Below are 19,414 nucleotides of genomic sequence, written 5' to 3'. Positions count from 1 at the left end.
GAGGGACGCAAGGACATCTCCGGTGGTCCAGAGGTTAGGGTTACATGCTCCCGACACAGGGGGCACAGTTCAGTCCCCAGTCAGGGCACTAAGGTCCCCAAAGCCGCACAGCACGGCCAGAAAAAAGGAAAAGGACACACAGCAGGAAGGAGTTCATATCCCAACCAGAGCAGCAATGGGCAGAATGTCTGTGCTGGGCTCTGTCCGCATGTACATTTCCCCCCCCCAGAACTTAAGTACCATGGCCCCAGTTTAAGATGAAGAAACTGAGGCTCAGAGAGGGGAGGGACCACCACAGCTTGAAGCAGTGATACGAGAACCTGAACTCTGGACATCCAATTTCCAAGCCCCCACTGGAGGGGCTCAGCCCCCCACCCCCGCCCTCAGGGATCAGGCAATGTCAGGACTCACAGCGCAGGCCACCGGCCGGAAGGAGGTGAGCCGCTCCGCGGGGTAGGACGTGTTGCCGCTCCAGGCGTCCCAGGATGGGTACTCGCCCCGCTCCAGCACATACTGCTGCCCTTGGAAGCCGGCGTGCTCAAAACCCACCCACCTGCCAACAGAGGGTAGAGGGTACAAGGGGTGAGGAGGCCTCCGACCCTGAGTTCCAGACCAGTGGTTGTCATATAGGGGTGACTTTGCCCCCCCCCACACACACACCCAAGGAGGCATTTTAAATGTCTGCAGGCATTTGTAGTTGTCTTGCTGGGAGTCCGGAGGAGAGAGATTTACAACTGGCATTTGTGAGTAGAGGCTGGGGACGCTGCTAAACATCCTCCCATGCACTGGGCAGCCGCCAGCACAGAATTGCCTGACCCCAAACATCCATAGTGCCGATGTGGAGAAGCCCGCTGCCCCACCGTGCATCCTGCAGGCAGGGGACTGGCAGGCACCTGCCACCCTTGCGCCTGTCCCCCTGGGCCATGTAGATGAGACTTGACCAAGTGCTGACTTCAGCTTTGGTCATCTCATTAATCTCCGTCTCTCTTTTTAAGTTTTTCAAATTTATTTTATTTTTGGCTGCGCTGAGTCTTCCCTGCCGTGTGCAGGCTTTTCTCTAGCTGCGGTGTGCAGGCTCCTTATTGCAGTGGTTTCTCCTGTTGTGGAGCACAGGCTCTAGGGTACGGGTTTCAGTAGCTGTGGCCCGTGGGCTTAGCTACCTCAAAGCGTGTGGAATCTTCCCCAGCCAGGGATCGAACTCACATCACCTGCATTGGCAGGCAGATTCTTTACCACTAGGCCACCAGGGAAGTCCCCTCTCTCTCTCTTTTTAAACAAAACATATCTCATGCTCAGAGCCTCAGTCAGGCAGCAATGCTTAACTAAAAATTACTAGCATTATTTTTCACTATATTTTTAGTTACCTTCCACTTTTGGTGAGTGATATTGACTTTTGATTTGTACCTAACAGAGACACTTCAGACCCAACACTGGATTTTGAAGGTCTGCCCCCACAGGGCTGCCTCATCCAATGTGCAGACTCGGTGAATGGCACCACCGACCCCCCCCCCCCACCTCTCTGCCCCGCTCCCCGCTACATTTGGGCAGTGCACAACCTGCGCAACCTTACACTGCCATCCTTCGTGCTCCCCAGCATCTCAAACCCACGGAGGCACACCGGTACAGTTAGAGCCTGGGAAGATAGGACCTCGAACACCTAAAAGTCCCAGCACCCTTCTCTAGATACCTTCCTGTCTCCCCAACCCCAACTCTGATCCCCCTGGACTCACGCGCCACTCAGCACTTTCAAAGATCGAACAGTCTCGAAGCCAAGCTCCAGCACGCTAGGGCACTCAGCCGTGAACTCATGCCGCCGGCCCTGGAAGCCCTCCTCATCCCACACCACGATCTATGCCGGAGAGAAAAGGTAGGGACCCACATCAGAGTGCTGGGCAGCCGGGGGGAATGGGGGACGGTGAGGGGTTAGGGATGCACCCCAGGACTCAGTGAGGGGCAGGCCAGGTAACGCAGGGCCGGCAAACTCAGATGCCTTCAGGGTCCAGGGACGGGAGGGTGAGAGCTGAGACCCCGGGAGCGCCACCTACTGTTGCCACGTGGTAATGCGACCAACAGTCCAATTTTCCCAAGACAACCCCTGTAACTGAACTTTTCTGTGAGCTCTCCTGGTGTTCAAAGGCTGATGACAAATTCAGAGGTTTTAGGGTTTGTTTTTTTTTTCCCTCTTCTCTTTTAACACAGAGGAAACCAAAGGAATCGCGCCCAGAGACTGTGCATCATCACCGGCTGGCCTTTTCTGCTGGTGGTAGTGGTGCTGGCCACTCAGTCCTGTCCGGCTCTTGCGACCCCATGGACCGTAGCCCGCCAGGCTCCTCCGTCCATGGGATTCTCCAGGCAAGAACACTGTAGTGGGTTCCCATTCCCTTCTCCAGGGAGTCTTCCCAACCCAGGGATCGGACCCAGGTCTCCTGAGTTGCAGGCAGACTCTTTACCGTCTGAGCTAGAGGGAAGACCTGTTGTTTTCTGCCAGAAAGACGGTTAAAGTTGGGGACAGGAAGCCCCAAGTTCAAGTCAAGAACCTCTGTGTGTGACCTTGGGCAAGACCCTCTCCCTCTCACAGCCTCGACTACATCCTCTGTGAAATGGGCCCTCATTACCGCCCCCCTCCAGGGGTGAGGTGGGAACTCAGTGAAGGTGGGGCAGGGGTCCGCAGGACCTGGGTTTGACCTGTGCCCTCTCCCTCCCGACGTCGTCCCCCACCCCCAGCGCCTCCCCTACCTTCCAGTGTCCCGCCGACTTGGTGCACTGCAGAGACATGCCGCTCGTTTCCTAGGCGACAGAAGAAGGTGAGGAAGCTTCCACCCAGACTCTGCTCCCCTCCTTGAAGCTGAAGTCTGGTTTGAGCAGATGGGTACCCAGGTGGGGTCCAGAAGTGCCCCAGATGAAGGGCAAAGTGCGGCTTTGGGCTGTCCCCCTCCTCCACTTTCCAGTACCATCTCCTTCTCTTCCATCCTCTCTCTGTCTCAGAATGAACCCATTCTGGGTCCCGTTCCTCTAAGCCCCCTTGGTGCTGATTTATCTACTCAGTAGGGGGAATTTTCCGTGGCTGCGGGTGGGTGGGTGCTGCGCCCCTGGCAAGCGCCAAGGTGCTCAGCTTGAGAGCCTTCCAAAGACAGCGCCTGACCCAGAAGGGAGGCTCTAAGAGCAGAAGGTGAGGCCGCAGGATTACAGGAATCATTTGGGTTTCAGATGGCGGTCGCAGGTACTGGTCTCAAGGTCTGGAGCCTGGTTCGATGAGGATGGCATGCGGGATGACTCAGTGGTATCCCCCCAGGACTGGGGACGAGGGGCTCCCCTGTCTCCCAGGAGACTCACCCAGAGCTTGAATCCCACCCCTTCTCCAAGCCGGGGACTTACCGAGATGGACCCAGAGAACATGCCAGACCCGGGAACGGCCGAGGTCAGGCTCTTATAGGCAGGGAGGAGAGAGGGCCCCTGGGGGACGGAGCCCTGACTCAGCAAGTGAGTGACGGGAACAAAAGCCAGCCCTGCTTGTGCATCCGATGGAGAGGTGTCAGCACCATTGGCCTCGGCTGGGAGGGAGAGGCCAGGGTGCCCCCCTCGGGCATCACCCGTGAAGAAGGCAAGAGGAAGACAGTCCCCTCTAATCAGCTCCACCCTAATCCAGCGGTGGACCAACAGTCCAAACACCTCAGCCTTCCTAGCCATGTGACCTGGGGCAGGTCCTCCCCCCTATTCCTTCTTGTAAAATGGAGCAAGGATAAACTATAAAATGGCATGAGAGTATGTCACATGCCTGGCACAGGCATTCCACAAATGCCTATACCTTTCCCCTCTCCCAGCTCCCTTCGTCTTCTGGTGGGGGCAATCAGGGTGGGCTTCATGGCAGAGGTGGCATTGAAACTCGGTTCTGAAGGGTGTGGAGGATTTGTAGCGAGTGAGATGCTTTTGCTAGGCAAGAGTGCAGAGGTGGGAATCTGGGGCTAGTGACCCAATGGGGCTGAAGGAGCGCAGAGGGACGCAGGCAGGACAGGTGGCTGGGCCAGGGCTCCCGGGGCCCACAAAGCCCAGAGACGGGTCCAACTGGCTCCGTGGGCAGAAGGAAGGCGCTGGTGGCCTGAATATGCTTACAAACTGTGCTGCACCACCGGACATACAGGGTTCGTAGAATTTGCTTCGTCCACACGTCTCCCCCAACTCCCACCCTCTGAAATTGGCCCAAGAGGGTCCTGTCGCGGCACAGGGAAGAGCGTGCCTGGAAACCAGACCCCTCCGGGTGAGCTGGAGAACGCCCACATCAGCTCATGGAGCTGGGAGCTGGGAGCTGGCAACGCTAGTGCCCTCTGGGTGGGCTCTATGCAGCTTGATCAAAGACACAGCTTTGACATCAGGTTGCCAGGAAGGTGAAAGGCCAAGCATGCAGCCTCCGTAGCCAGACGGCCCAGGTTTACGTCCCATTCTTGGTGGCTGGGTAACCTTGAGCCTGTTACTCCGTCTCTCCGAGCCTCAGTTTCCTCATATGTAAAATGGGTATACAGGTAAACTGGGTTCAGCCTAAGAGATGCGGTATTGTGAGGGTAAATGTGAGTTACACACGAACAGCAGCACGGTTCTGGAACGGCTCCTGGAACCTAACGTTCATCACGTGTCTCCATCATCACTGGCATCATTGCAGCTAATTTAAAAAAAAATTACTATCGACACAGCTGCACTTCTGCGTGTATTGCAGCTTTACGCACAGCAGTCAGGATGTGAAAATAACCTAACTGTCCAAAATAGTGGATAGCTGAGATAACCCGATTATCCGTCCACTCTTTATCCAATGAGTGGATATATAAGATGTGATATGTAGATACAATGGAATGTTATTCAGCGTTGAGAAAGAAGGAAGCCCTGCCGTTCATGACAACACGGATAGACCCCCGAAGGCGTTATGCTAAGCGAAATAAATCAGAGAAAGACAAATATAGTATGATCTCACTTATATATGAAACTGTAAAAAGACAAAATCAGAGAAGTGGAGAGTAAGATGGAGGGTACCGGGAGCTGGGAGGTGGAGCTTTAAGCTTCCAGTTATAAGGTTAACGAGTTTGGGGACCTAAAGGACAGCATGGTGATTACAGCTGATAGTGTAACATGTACTCAAATCTTGCTTAGGGAACAGCTCTCTCGTGTTCTCCCCACAAGAACATGAACAGTGACTGTGTGATGGCAGGGAGGTGGCAATCACTTTGCAATTTGTAAATGTATCAAGCCAAAGTTCGGCACACCTTAACCCTCTGTTGTGTGCCAGTTATATTTCAGTAAAGCTGGGGGAAATGATTCCTCTTAAATGTTTCTGCTAAGTCACTTCAGTCGTGTCCGACTCTGTGCGACCCCATAGATGGCAGCCCACCAGGCTCCCCCGTCCCTGGGATTCTCCAGGCAAGAACACTGGAGTGGGTTGCCATTTCCTTCTCCAATGCATGAAAGTGAAAAGTGAAAGTCAAGTCGCTCAGTTATGTCCGACTCTTTGCAACCCCATGGACTGCAGCCCACCAGGTTCCTCCGTCCATGGGATTTTCCAGGCAAGAGTACTGGAGTGGGGTGCCATTGCCTTCTCCGCTTAAATGTTTATTAAATACTTAATGACTACCCTTTATTACTTGAAAATACTTACTTGTATGAAAGCAAGAGGGCATGGTTTTTAAGAGCTGGGGTTCAGGAATTCAAAACATGTGACTTCCAATTCCGTTCTTACAGATGAGGAAATGGGCTGAGAGAGGGCAAAGAAATTTGCTTCGGTTTCCTCATCTGCGAAGAGGATCAATCCCAGTGCCCCCACCGAAATAATGAGGATTACAGAAACCACGTCAGTCAGATGCTCAGAGTGGAGCCACCCAGCATGGACGGGAGAGGGAGGCCTAGGAGGGGCCCCCCCTACCTCTGCCCCCACCGTTTGGCTGACCGCCCGTTGCCATAGGGGACACGGAACTGCCCCAGACGTCTTGGCCTTGAAACCCAGACCTGTGGGTGGCCCCCACCGCAGGCATCTTGGCCCCCGTTCCAGTGGCTGCCCCGTCCTGCGGTTGCTGCCCCCCACAACAACCAAGGCCTTGGCCCAGGATGAAAGGCTGGGGGGAGGCTGGGAAGTGAGGGGGTGAGAGGTGGGGGTTGGGCAGACGGCAGAGCTGCCCCTGGGACATGCGAGACGGAGCTGGGCTCCGTGGGGAGTCTGGGACCCGGGACCCCCACAGAAGAAGCAAGAACCTAAGGAGAATCCCGTTCTCCCCACCCCATCACCACCACCAGGGGCCGGGGAGGCAGACTGCAGGCTGGCGTGGCCCGGCTGCGCCCCGCGGTCCCCTGGCGCTGGCTCGATCGTCAGTTCATCCTGTGTGGCCATGTTGAAATCCATGGTTCCCCCGGGCCTCAGTTTCTCCAAGTGTGAAATGAGGGGATTGGAGGAGGAGATTTCTGGCATCCGTTCCCTTGTTCCGACTCTTTATTGCTCCATTTGACATCCGTCCCTGTTGCCATCACCCTTCCCTCTCCCCATCTGTATTTCTGTCTCCATCATCCCTCTTTCTCTGTCACTCTCCACTTCTCCCAGCCTGAGTCCCTGTTCTCTCTCCCAGCTGGTTTCCCTGGCTCCCCCGGCACCCAGCCCATTCCTGGCTCTGCTCTCTCTGTGCCTTAGTTTTGCTCATCTGACAAATGGGTATAATGAAAGTACCCAATAAGGTGGATTGTCCTGGGGACTGACCCAGATGGCAGGGGTAATGCATTAATGCTACCCCTTGTCCCCTGCCTTCCTGGGCAGCAACCCCACAGGGACACCTGAGCCACCTGTAACTGCAGACACAGAGGCCCCAAGGGACAGACTTTCCTAAGGCCATGGGGTGCAGAGTGGCTGAGCCTGGATTCCAACCCAGGTCTCCAACCGGCCTTCTGGAGGCTCCCGCTTTCCCTGGATTGGCAGCCAGTGGGGACCCCATCACAGGCCCTTACCCGGCGGGGGTTTGTGAGAGGAGCTTCAGGGCAGGGGCCCGGCAGAGGCAAGGCCATGTGGCTGCCGGCCAGGGTTTCTGCTGTGCGTGCCGGGCTCACAATGGAAAGTGCTGCCCTCCGCAGGAACCCAACAGGGCCGGGGCTCCAAGGCCCCCCCGACTCGCTGCCCGGGGCCTGCTGAGCCAGCTGCCACTTTGTGCCACAGAAGACAAGATCTGGTGTCTGCCAGACTATAAAATGGGGGGTCGGCCCCTGGTCACCCACTGCACCAAGCCTGCCCGCCTGCCTGTCCTCCAGCAGCAAATAGCAGGGCCCCAGGTAAGAGGGGACCCACCCTCAGCCAAGAGCCCCAGGGGAGGGGAGGGGAGTGAGAAAGGGAGACAGAGAGCAGGGATAGAAGAGGGTCAGAGAGATGGGGGTAATCAGGAGACAGGTAGGGACAGGGAGAGAGGACACAGAGTGAGGAAGAGAGGGAGGGAAGAAAAGAGAAGAAAGACAGGAAGAGAGGGAGGGAAGAAAAGAGAAGAAAGACAACAGATAGATGCAGAGGTATAAACAGGGCAAGACACTGGGGGGAGAGAGAAGCAGAGAGACAGGAGGCTAGGCACAGAGAGAGAGAAGATGGGAATAAACAGAAAAACTAAGGGGGGAGGGGAGGAGGAAGGGAGCGATGGATAGAGAGAGGGATTGGGGGGTGGGGGCCGGCAGGGGATAGGGAAAGCATGTCTCCAGGCAGGAAGGAACCCAGTGCCAGCCCAGGGGACTATGGATCCAGAGCCTGACTTTGGGGGCGGAGGAAGCAAGAGCCTGGAAGCCACAGATGTGGCCCAGCTGTCTGGCCTCCCTACAGCTGGGCAGAGCATCCTGGAGCGATGACAGTCCTTCTCAAGAGGTGGCCCAGGGAGGGCTCTGCTTGCCCCCAGCTAGCTCTTCCTCACAGAAAGTGTTCAGGAAGCTGCAGCCAGGGACTCTTGATCTGTGCTGGAGGGGGTTCCTGGAGTCTCTGGGAATGGTCTCCAAAGTTAAAGGGGGCATTTTCCACCCCCTGGGGACAAAGACAAGGCGTTCTTCAAACACCCAAGGCGCCCGTGACCCCAAAGTAAGGAGGAAGCACTGGAACTGACCAAAGGTCTCTCCACCCAATGCCTACACGGCCACAGCCCTTTTAGAACCCTGACAGGCATCTCCTGAGCCTCCTGCAGCCCAGGCCTGTGTCTGCACTCACACACCCATTCCCAGGCAATGCCAGAGGCACGGTTTCATAAAAAGGAGAGAGGAAGAGGCATTCGTGCGATCTCTGGACAGGTGTCAAGTGAGCCTCTCCCATGTGCCTGGTGCTGAGCCAGGCCCTGAGGGCAGAAGGATGAGTTGATCAGGATAAGCAGGTGGCAAAGCCTCCGTGGCGCAGACGGTAAGGCGTCTGCCTGCAATGCGGGAGACCCGGGTTTGATCCCTGGGTCAGGAAGATCCTCTGGAGAAACAAATGGCAACCCACTCCAGTACTCTTGCCTGGAAAATTCCATGGACTTAGGAGCCTGGTAGGCTACAGTCCACAGGGTCGCAAAGAGTCGGACACGACTGAGCGACTTCACTCAAAAAGCCCAGTCGCTGGGTTTGTCTGCTGGCATTGAAACTGGAGGGAGTCCCACCACTTAGCAGCTGTGTGGCCTCAGGCAGGGCCCCCCTCCCCTCTCTGAGCCTAGCTTGCTCCGAGGGGATAAGAGGTTATCCTGAGGGAAGGATGCTGCATTCATGAGCCTCATATCTCTTGGGCTTCCCCGAGTGGGACATTCTTGTTACGAATCTGCTGGGGCACATGGAAGCTGCCCTGAGCCAAGAAGGGTGCTAAGTGATGAGAGCGAGAAAAGTGACTCCAGGGGGCAGAGAGGACATGAGAGCCAGCGCGGTGCAGGCAGCCAGGAGGAATGAGGGGGTCCCCCAGAGGAGATGGGGACAGACAGCTTTCCAGGCGTCCGTCTTAGAAGGAGAAAGAGAGGAGGTGAGTTTGCAGGAGCCTGAGCATACAGGCGGATGGGGGACGAGAAGCAGGGAGGCAGCCCGGGGGTTGCCGGGCCTGTCTGAACCCGGGCCAAAGGGTTCTCTTCACACAACTTCCGCAGGCGGCAACCATGTCTCAGCCCGCGGCCAAGGCCTCGGCCACCGCCGCCGTGAACCCAGGGCCCGAAGGGAAGGGGAAGGCGGGCCCGCCCCCAGGCCCCGCCCCGGGCTCAGGCCCCGCCCCCGCCCCGGCCCCCGCCCAGCCGGCGCCCGCCGCCAAAGCGGACCTGCCTCCCGGGACCTACAAGGTGAGCGCGGGCCTGGGGGCGGGGCGGCGGGCCTGCACCCCTGCGCCTGCGCGCCCCCGCCCCGCCCCCGCCCCCGCCCCCGCCCCTCCCCCTCCCCCTCCCCACCTGCTCCCCCGCGTCCCCGCCAGATGCCGAACAGGCTTGCACCTGCTTTCGAGTTTTTGTCGAAAGCAAGAAACAGAAGGAAAGAAAGCGGGCTGGCTTAGTATCAGGAAACAGCTGTCCCAGAAGGTCCTCTCGGGCAGAAGGCCGCCCTCAGCTCCTCCTGAAAAGTGTTTCCAAGCTGCCGGTCAAGCTGAAAGGGCTCCTGGAGAGCCAGGCATCCGGTCCCCTGGGACCGGGTTGGGTTGCAACCGCGGGTGTTCAGAACTGGGTCATGACACGCTGTCAGGTCCACCCCCCCACCCCCGGCAGGCTTTTATTTATGCGGCCCCTTATTTAATGGTTTAATTTCAATTTGATTTTTCATGAATACAACACGCATCTACAAACCCGCTATTTACAAGAAAAGGCAGGACTTGGTAAACAGCCTCTCTCTAACTTCAAAGTGTCCCCGGCCCCCCACACCCTCCCGGGAGCCTACCTCCCTCCTCCCCTGGGCGAGGGAACTGCCATCCTCACCCCGCCCCCTCACCTGCTTGCTTGCTGTTTTATGTGCTTTGATGCATTGTTCTTTTAAAAGTATATATTTGCACTTCATTTGTTTTTAACTTATTGGAATATACTGTATGTAACCGTTCCGGGGTTTTCGTTTTTCTTTTGTACCTCCTATGAGATTTATAACAGCCACTGACACTGTGGTGCATTGCTGAGGGTCATTTGTTGTGGCTGCTGTGTGGTGTTTCAGGGCGTGTCCATCACTCCTGACGATCGTGGGGTGGGCGCTAGCTTTGCTGTCATAAACAGTGTGGTCAGAGTGTTCTTAGCCATGTCACCTGCAGGAGCTTCTCTTGGGCGGATAAGTGCAGGAGTGGCAGGGCTGGGTCATGTTGAACCTCTCTCCATTTTACAGCTGGGGAAGTTGGGGCTCAGAGAAGGCACACACTTGCCTCAGTTCGAGCGAATGGCAACCTTTTCCCAACTCCAGACCACTAGCAGACAAAAACCAAAACTCGATGCTTAGTGAGAGGAGGGTATTAGCCCATGTAGACACAGGGGCCCCTGCTTCTGGCCTCCCTTGTGGTTTGATGGGTAGACTTATGAATGTTTCCTGAGTATCAGCTCTGTGGCAGAGGCTGGGGCTGGGAGATACAGAAATAGATCCATCCCTTCGAACAGGTGAGTGAAAGGGGAGAGGGGTACTTAGAGACCCGGAAGAAAAGCAGCAGTGACTGTGTATGTGTTACTTGTGCTGCTGATGGGATGGGCACAGTGAGGGTGTGTGGGAGGGGGCACTCGACCAAACTCACTCAGGGAAAAGGTATCGGGGAGGGCTTCCTGGAGGAGGTGACATCTGATCCTAGGACAGGACAGGGGACATGAGTTCCAGGATTGGGGTGTGTGGTGGAGAGGGCATTCCAGGCAGAAGGAACAGCACAGATAAAAAAGCCTGGAAGGAAGATCCATCAGTTCCTAAGGGTGGCACAGACATTAAGTTCAGAAGTGGAGGGAAGGCAGGACAGGGTCATTTCACAGACCTCGGCTCCCAGCAAGCTCTCAGTTGATCTGGGCACGGCCTGCTCTTCGGTACATAGGTACTTAATGCATATTTGCTCTGGAGCCTCTCTGTTTTGGAGGTGCTCCCCCCCTCACTCTGCTCCCTGTGCACGGGGGCTTCTCTCCTACAGCTGGTGGTCTTTGAGCAGGAGAACTTCCAGGGCCGGCGGGTGGAATTCTCCGGGGAGTGCTTGAACCTGGGAGACCGTGGCTTCGAACGAGTGCGCAGCATCATTGTCACCTCCGGACCGTGAGTGTTTAGGCGGGGGGCGGGGGGCACTCCCACAGCCTTAGTAAAATAGGAATAGCAAAACAACCATAGCTGCTCTTGACTGCCTTCCCCTGTGCTAGCAGAGACGCACACGGTCATCCCTCAGTACCCTCCGCGGGCTGGTTCCTGGACCCCCAGCAGATACCGAAATCTGCCGATGCTCAAGTACCTGGTATAAGACGGCATAGTCCAGCCTGACTTCTGTATTCGCAGATGCAGGACCCCCCCATACTGGGGCCAACTGTGTGCTATTTCTAGGGCTTGTTTTAAAGCCAAGGGGAGGAAAGGGAGGTATGGTTCTCCTTCCCATTTTACAGATGAGGAAACTGAGGCTCCGAGAGGTGATCTGATAAGCGTAAGGGCACACTGACAGTAAGGCATGATTCCAGGCTCCAGAGAAATGTTGTTTCTGCTGCAGAAGGAGCCCCCTGCCCATCACTGATGGCAGGAGCAGGGCAAAGGTCCAGGTCTCCACTAGCTGTCCCCTCTCCTGGGCAGCAAGCAGCCTTGAGGATAGTAACAAGCTTCTGTTGAGTACCCATGAGGCGCCAGGACCGACTGAGGGCTTTACCTAGATGATCCTACAGTGCTGTGTGGGGGAGGGGTGGTTCTTATTCCCATTTGATGGATGGGGAAACCGAGGCTCAAAGGGTGAGTAGCAGAGCCTGGGTTTGACTCAGGTTGATGAGTTTCACTCACAGTGCCTATATCATCCTGCTCCACAGGCTGCCCCTGACTCTCTGGGCCTAAGGCAGGAATAATTGTCCCTTGGACATAGTGGTTGTGCCAACTTCAACTCCTGTAGACTATGCTCAGGGCGCAGGGCCAACCTCTGGACAAGACCCACAGGGCCCGTTTGTCTCATCTCTCCAGCCAAAAAGCCTGCAAGGGGTATGATCAGCCTTTACAACCAGCATCCCGGGGCTCTGGGTGCTACAGAGGGCAGACATAGGCTTTGAGATCAGACATGCCTGGGTGTGAGTCCCAGCTCCCCTGTTTACCTTGTTCAATGTCTAAGCCTCAGTTTCCTCATCTCTGAAATGGGCAGAGTAATGGTCCCCACTCCCTTCCACTAGGTTATTCTCAAGTCTGAAGGCAATAATGCAGCATGGAACTGGCATTCTGTGGGTGCGCAGACGTTAGCTGGTGGTAACAAGGATTATTGACGCTTACTGATGCTCTGTGTGTTTAGCCAAGTTACCATGGGCCAGGGTAGGCTGGTAACCTCAGCCCAACCCTCAGATTCAAAGCCCAGCTGAGAAGAGAAGCTGCCGGATGTGGCCAGTTTGGGTTTTCAGGCTTTTTTCATTATCAGTGACTCAAACCCAGAGTATTTCTCCTCCAGCAAAGATGCAGCTGGTCTTTGGTGTGTGCTCTGGTCCTGGTTCCCAGGGCCCCAGGCCGGTGTCAGGACCAGCAGGGCCCAGGGAGAAACAGCGGTGGAAAAAGCGATGGAGGGGATGGGGTGAGCAGGGGGAGGGGAGGAGGGGTGTGCCCTCACACAGCTGGGGTGGGGAGGCAAGCCCGCCTGAAACCCAGAGGCCTCAGTGGACACTCGCCACCACTGCCATGTGACTTTAGACCAGTGACTTAACCCCTCTGAGCCTCAGTTTCCCACATCTGTGAACTGAGATTCCTGCCCTACCTCTCTCCTTGCTCATATGAGCCACAGGAGATGAGAAAAGGCACTAATATAGACAACTCCTCACCCATATCACTGGGCACTGTGACTCCTGAATAAGACAGTTTTAGGGGAGGGTGTCGGAGTGGCAAGACCGCTCAGTGTCTGTCTTTCTGTAAGCTCAGATCTCCAGCTTCCTTTCCTCTTCAATCATGAACGATCTTGCGGGCTGTGTTTTCTCTTTAGACCCTCATCGTCTCCTGCCAAGGTAGATGCAATCCTCTCTTCTCCTTGACAAAGGCTTAATGAGCTCAGGTGACTTGCCCAGATCACACAGAACATAAATGCTAAAGTGGGATTAGAACTGGGGTCTGTCTGTTGCCAGTCTATCCTCTTAACTCCTGCACGGCACCATCTTCCAAGGCTCCCTCTCCACGCACCCACTCATCCATCTATAGCTCAGTTCATCCATCCATCTGCACGCTCATTCTCCATCCATTCATTTATCCCTCTATTCAGCACTCCTTCCATCCGTCCATTCTCCACCAGGCATCCATCCAGCAAATACACTCCTCCGTAGATCCATAGATCCAGCCATCCATCTACCCGGCCACCTACCTGTCCATCCACCCATCTGCCCGTTCATTCAGCCATCGGTTCACCCATCCACCTGCCCAGCCTTTTCTCATATGCTCCAGCCTCTGTGGGGCTGAGGCAGATTCGCCTCTATTCTGGAAGAATAAATCTGCATCACCAGTTCTGTCACCCTGCTTTGTGGGTTGGCGCCTTTCTCAGACGAGACCTGAGGCTTCCTGGACACATTCTATTTCAGCCTGTGGTAGTAGCCTCCCCCGCCCCCATCTTCCCCCTCTCATTCTGGGTAGAGGAGGGTCCCAGTCCCCATCAGGGAGATGAGACTAATGTCAGCATCCCCCAGCCCTCTCTTGTTCCCTGAGAACTCCGGAACACAGAGAGGAAAGTTTAAGGGGCTCCTTCGTCACAGCCTTCTCATCTATGAAATGGGCATCATCTTATCTCCCCCAGAATCCCTGGTCCTTTTAACAACAAGCTCACTTCCCATCCTCAATCAGGCTGCACTGAGAAAGCCCCCATCTGACGTCAAGCTTGTAATTAATCCTTTTAGAAAACTGAACAACTACATATGCACACTCAGATTTAATTCTCATAGGCATCTGAGAGGCAAACATTACTCTCATTCCCCCTTCCACTGCCCCCGTACTGATTACTGTATTCTGTATGCTAGGCCAGCCTTTGTCAAACACGATTCAAGTACCTGTATCAATTTTTCCCTACCCCCATACCTGCAGGAATATTATTTGTTTAATATACTTATTTGATTTTTAAAAATAATATCTATTTATTTGGCTTCCCCGGGTCTTAGTTGTGGCGCGTGGGATCTTTTAGCTGTGACATGCAAGCTCTTAGTTGCGGCACGTGGGATCTAGTTCCCTGGCCAAGGATCAGACCTGGGCGCCCTGTGTTGGGAGCCTGGAATCTTAGCCACTGGACCCCCAGGAAAGTCCCTACTTCATTTTAAAATGACCCTTTTTTGACACAAATAAACACATATCAAAAGAACCTTTGCATCACTTTTACAAATGGAGAGATAGTATCACCTGCGTAAGTAAAAGGTATCTGTAGAAAAGATTCCTACTGTGAACACAGGATAATAGCCTGCTCAAGGCTCTGGGCCGGTGGCCTGTTCTTCCTTTGCTACAAAGATAAATTGTTGTTGTTCAGTTGCTAAATCGTGTCCCACTCTTTGCGACTCCCTGAGCTTCAACACGCCAGGATCTCCTGTCCTTCACTGTCTTCTGGAGTTGGCTCACATTCCTGTCTGTTGAGTCAGTGATGCTATCTAACCGCCTCATGCTCGTACCGCCCCCTTCTCCTCCTGCCCTCAATCTTTCCCAGCATCAGGGTCTGTTCCAGTGAGTCAGCTCTTTGCATCTGGTGGCCAAAGTATTGGAGTTTCAGCTTCAGCATCCGTCCTTCCAATGAGTATTCAGGGTTGACTTCCTTTAGGATGGACTGGTTGGATCTCCTTGCAGTCCAAGGGACTCTCAAGAGTCTTTGGGGTTTTAAAAAATGTCTTCTGATGTGTTATTTCCCCCAAGTCCTCACAGTGCTAAAATTATGTGTAAATCCTACATCTGGGGAGATATTTGGCTTCTGTGATTGTACACACTGTCTCATTTAATCCTACACCAACTTCAAGAAAATAGGCAAATTAGATGAGGACACAGAGGCTCAGAGAAGTGAAGTGTCTTGCCCATAGTCTCCCAGCCAGTTAGTGACATAGCCTGGGATCAACCCCTCCCCGCCTCCAGCCTTGCTGCTGCCTTGCAAGGCAAAAATGGGAAAGCGACTGTGGGGAGGGGCCTTCTGCCCACGATGGCTTCTCCTCTCTGCCTTCGCCCCTCCTGACTCTCCCTACCCTGCCCACCTCTCTCCCCGTCCAGCTGGGTCGCCTTTGAGCAGTCCAACTTCCGGGGGGAGATGTTCGTCCTGGAGAAAGGCGAGTACCCACGCTGGGACACGTGGTCCAGCAGCTACCGCAGCGACCGGCTCATGTCCTTCCGCCCCATCAGGATGGTGAGTGGCCCCTGGACTGGGCTCGGGGCGGGGGAGGTGCTGGGGCAGGAGCAAGCCCGAGGTGTGATGGCCAGGAGACCTGAGGAGTCAGGTGAGCAGGAGAAATGAAGAAGGAATGTTGGGCGGTGACCTCTGAGCTCGTCCAAGGGCAATGTCAACACACAAGGCACCTGTGATACACTCATCACGTGCCCTGGAACCCAGTTTTGTTTTTAAATATAGTTTCATTTCTTTCATTTTGGCTTTGCTGGGTTTCCATTGGTCCGCAGGCTTTTCTCTGGTTGCGGAGAGCGGGGACTGCGCTTCGGTTACAGCGCACGAGCTGCTCTCTAGCTCGTGGAAGAGCAGTCCCCGCTCGCTCAAAAACAAGAATGTAAAACACCTCCTTAGGGACTCCCCTGGTGGCCCAGGATTGAACTCAGGGGCGCCGGTTCAGTCCCTGGCCTGGGAACTAAGATCCCACATGCCACATGGCACAGCCAAAAAGTTTTTTTAAAAGACCTCATTAATATTGCTGTGTTGTCTGCCTATTGAAATTAGCATAATTTAGACATATTTGCTTAAATAAAATATATTATTAGAAAAAAATCCTAATACCAGGACCACCGCCCTCCCCACCCCAACCCAGACCAATTTAATCCAGATCTCCAGGGCTTGTTCGCCGGCACTGATTTCTTTCCATGCCTCTGAGGTCTCTGGGCAGCCAGGGCTAAGCCACTGGTCCAGTCCCTCCCCCGTACCCCTGCCACCATCCTGGGTGGCCCATTTTCTCTCTTACCTCCAACTTTCTCCCAGCTGGGTCCTCTGGCTCCTTTCCAGCCCTCTCTCCTGAGATGTTAGAGGGATCTCTGTCTCAACCATCTCCCACATGCAGTCATTCATCCCAGCACAGACACGTGGGTGTGTTTCTGCCCGGCTCTGTGGTAGGCTCTGATGTGCTAGTGTGCTTACAACAGGCAAGGTCCCTGCCCCCATGGGAGGCGGCTATTGAACACCTAATCACAGAAATCCACCTGTAATGGCAAACAGCCTTGGTGCTTACTGCATGGGGGCCTTGCAGGGTGTGCTCAGAGAGGGGAAGAGGAAACTGGGGCTCTGGTATTGGGGAAAGGGGGGTGGGAGTGGCTGGGGGGTGATCCGGGGAGAGAGCTCCCAAAGGATGGGGACCGAGTCAGCCGTGGGCACAGCCTGCTGGGGGGACAGTGGGGGCAGCGTTCCTGGAGTGAAGATGGGCTGGGTGGAACAAGGAGGTAGAAAGGGGGCCTAGTGTGGCTGCAGCAGAGGCAGTGGAGGGGAGCGGGGTGTAAGATGGGATGGGAGCAGGGACACACTTCTCTGGAGGGATCTGCCCCTGGCTGGCTGTGTGATGCCGGGCAAGAAGCTTAACTTCTCTGAGCCTCTGCACCCCTGATCAGCATAATAAAAATATTGAGTGAATTTGTCTGGAGCTCTGGGTGTATTCCAGGTATCATGCTAAGTGCCCTATATGGGTTAGCTCTGTGAAGTAGAGGCTGACATCCTTATGTTTCTGGATGAGAAGGGCACTTCGAGGCTGGATGTTGGCAATCCCATGATGGTCTGAGCAGGCTCAGCTCTCTCTTTCTCCATGCCCAGGAGGCCCCATTCACCCCTGACCTGTCTCTCCTTCCCCAGGACGCCCAGGAGCACAAGCTCAGCCTGTTCGAAGGGGCCAACTTCAAGGGCAACACTATGGAGATCCTGGAGGATGACGTGCCCAGCCTCTGGGTCTACGGCTTCTGTGACCGCGTGGGCAGCGTGAGGGTCTCCAGCGGAACGTAAGCCCTGCTCCTGTGGGCCCTCATCCCCTACTTCATTTCAAGCTCAGGAGGGCACCCCCCAACCCCCCCCCCCCCCCCCCCCCCCGCGCCCGCCAGTGACAGGATGCAACATCAGACATGCAGGAAAGGCCAGGAGGCCTGCAGGCCTGGATTCTGCCAAGAGAGTGTCATAGCCCTAGGGGGCAGGGGTGGAGTCATGTGTTGATGAATTACATGTTGGTGTAAACAAAGCTAGCAATTGTCCTAAGAAGTGGGAAGATGCAGCAAGTTGAGGCTTCTAGCCCGGTGTTTGGGTTGGAGAAATAGTGAAGTGCGGAGGAGCAGAATGGATGTGAGTAGACCAGTCTGGGTGGGTCGAGGAAATGGAAATATCCAGGGAGATTGGAGCCTCTGGAGACATGAGCAGAGTGACATCTGAGAGGTGAGACTGTATAACGAAAGGGCCTTGACCCTGTCACTAATGCGCTATGGCACCTGGGTGAACTACAAGCTCTCTCCGTGTCTCAGTGTTGCCCTCTATACAATGGGTACATCAGAATTCCTAATCCCAGAAGATTCTTTCTGCTCCGAACTCTAGAATTTGAAGCTTTCAAAACAGAGGCCCCCCTTGACCCCATGTCCGTGAGAACACAGGGAAGGGCCAGATACCCAAAGGAGGTCACTTTATCCATCCCCCTGCCTCCAAAGAACCATACAAAACACCCCTGATCTCCTCAAGGCAAGTGGAAGGCATCTAACTCTCTACCCCAGATGCTTTTCTGAGTTCCTATAATACCATCAGGGCTGTGGTCTTTTTCTTGCCCTTTTATCCTTCCCTGAGACCCAGTATTCCAGTATGTAAGCCATCTGAAATTTACCAAACATTGACAATATGCCAGGCTTTGTGCTCAGCACACAGCAGGAGGCAGAGGTGAAGAAGGCTCAGCTCCTGCCTTCAGGGGCTTATTCAGTCTAGCAGGAGGGTGTCAGTACACCTGTGAGATAATGTCTAGCAATAATAGATAAGAGATGGTCCACACAGGAGGTAAGAGGGAGAAGAAAGGTTTCTGGGACTGGGTTCTATGTGCTGGAGTGGAGGGAGGGCAGGTCCAAGGTTTACCTGAGGAGGCTGGAACTTAAGCCAGACCTTGAAAGATGAGCAGGGGGTCTGAGACCTGGAAAGGCCCTCCCAGCAGAGGCAATGACAGAATTAGAAATTAATCATGGATAATAAGTTGTATCAAGTGCTTACGATGGACTGAGCACCATGCTAACTTCTTTCAATGAATCTCAATTGAGTTTTTACAATACACCCATGAGGCAGGTTTTCATCATCCCCATTTCATAGGCAGCAAGTTGAGGTTCTGATAAGTCACCTGTCTAGTAAATGGCAGAGCGAGGATTTGAACTGTTTGGCTCTGATACCAGAAGGTGTGTTCCCAGCCACTTCACACAAATTCACTTTCCGACAAAGGAAACCACTTTTTGGGCCAAGACTGCCCCTTCTTATTGCTAACCAGTCCCCAAGCCCTGTCTTAATTCCCTTGGATCCTGTTCTCTGAGCTCCAGGTCATCACTTTCAGTGGAATGTGTATTACTCTCCCTACCATGTATCTGTAATCCACTTAGTAAAGTACTTTGATTCATTTTCCCCTTTGGCCCCCCAAACCCTCATAAACCAGTTCCCATGACCATCCCCACTTCACTTAGAGGAGGAAGCCGAGATCTGTCAGAGAGGTGAGATCACTGCCCAGAGCCAGCAGGAAGGGGCCAAGCCCGCCCAGAGGAGCCCCGGGTTCCCCCGGGCTGCGAGGACAGGTGAGGGGTTGGAGAGCAGGCTACGGGGCTGGATGCAGGACTTGTGGGTCCAGGGGGGCGTCTAGGTGCCAGGTGGCCGCCTCCACACTGTCCTTCTTGCTTTTCCCCCAGCTGGGTTGGCTACCAGTATCCCGGCTACCGTGGGTACCAGTACCTCCTGGAGCCTGGCGACTTCCGGCACTGGAACGAGTGGGGGGCCTTCCAGCCGCAGATGCAGGCGGTGCGCCGCCTGCGTGACCGGCAGTGGCATCGCGAAGGCTGCTTCCCCGTCCTGGCCGCCGAGCCGCCCAAGTGAGTCCACGCGCTGCTCGTGTGGCCTGCCCTGCTGCAGGCTCATCGTCCCCACCTTCCCCACGCAAATAAAAATTCCTGAAGCCAA

General features: G+C 54.9%; 2 protein-coding genes across 6 annotated transcripts in view; one reads left to right on the top strand and one right to left on the bottom strand.

Moving 5' to 3' along the window:
• The window catches only part of CRYBA4 (crystallin beta A4), a 19,278-nt gene extending 2,914 nt beyond the window's left edge, over window positions 1–16,364 (bottom strand). Inside the window, exons 1-5 of one of the 3 annotated variants that reach the window (XM_069557413.1) lie at window positions 13,442–13,570; window positions 5,639–5,734; window positions 2,737–2,787; window positions 1,731–1,849; window positions 412–553 (exon numbers count right to left, since the gene is read on the bottom strand). In XM_069557413.1, the coding sequence (XP_069413514.1) occupies window positions 412–553; window positions 1,731–1,849; window positions 2,737–2,775 (300 nt within the window). In that variant the 5' untranslated portion in view covers window positions 2,776–2,787; window positions 5,639–5,734; window positions 13,442–13,570. Of the gene's footprint in view, window positions 1–411; window positions 554–1,730; window positions 1,850–2,736; window positions 2,788–5,638; window positions 5,735–13,441; window positions 13,628–16,217 lie in introns of those variants that run through there. The other 2 variants (XM_069557411.1, XM_069557412.1) reach the window with 2 other exon arrangements.
• CRYBB1 (crystallin beta B1) lies at window positions 7,122–19,414 on the top strand. 3 transcript variants are annotated; one of them, XM_069557407.1, is made up of 6 exons: window positions 7,122–7,287; window positions 9,090–9,275; window positions 11,063–11,181; window positions 15,307–15,439; window positions 17,093–17,235; window positions 19,147–19,414. In XM_069557407.1, exons 1-6 carry the CDS (start codon window positions 7,207–7,209, stop codon window positions 19,328–19,330), a joined length of 846 nt encoding a protein of 281 aa, XP_069413508.1. In that variant the 5' UTR covers window positions 7,122–7,206; the 3' UTR covers window positions 19,331–19,414. The 3 variants fall into 3 exon arrangements, with proteins under 3 accessions (XP_069413508.1, XP_069413509.1, XP_069413511.1); XM_069557408.1 differs by lacking the exon at window positions 7,122–7,287 and adding an exon at window positions 8,596–8,968; XM_069557410.1 differs by lacking the exons at window positions 7,122–7,287; window positions 9,090–9,275 and adding an exon at window positions 9,425–9,796.

The sequence above is a fragment of the Ovis canadensis genome, chromosome 17 (assembly GCF_042477335.2).
Source record: "Ovis canadensis isolate MfBH-ARS-UI-01 breed Bighorn chromosome 17, ARS-UI_OviCan_v2, whole genome shotgun sequence".
NCBI lineage: Eukaryota > Metazoa > Chordata > Mammalia > Artiodactyla > Bovidae > Ovis > Ovis canadensis.
The sequence above is the reverse complement of the archived record's forward strand: the minus strand, read 5'-3'. Positions and strand labels throughout refer to the sequence as shown.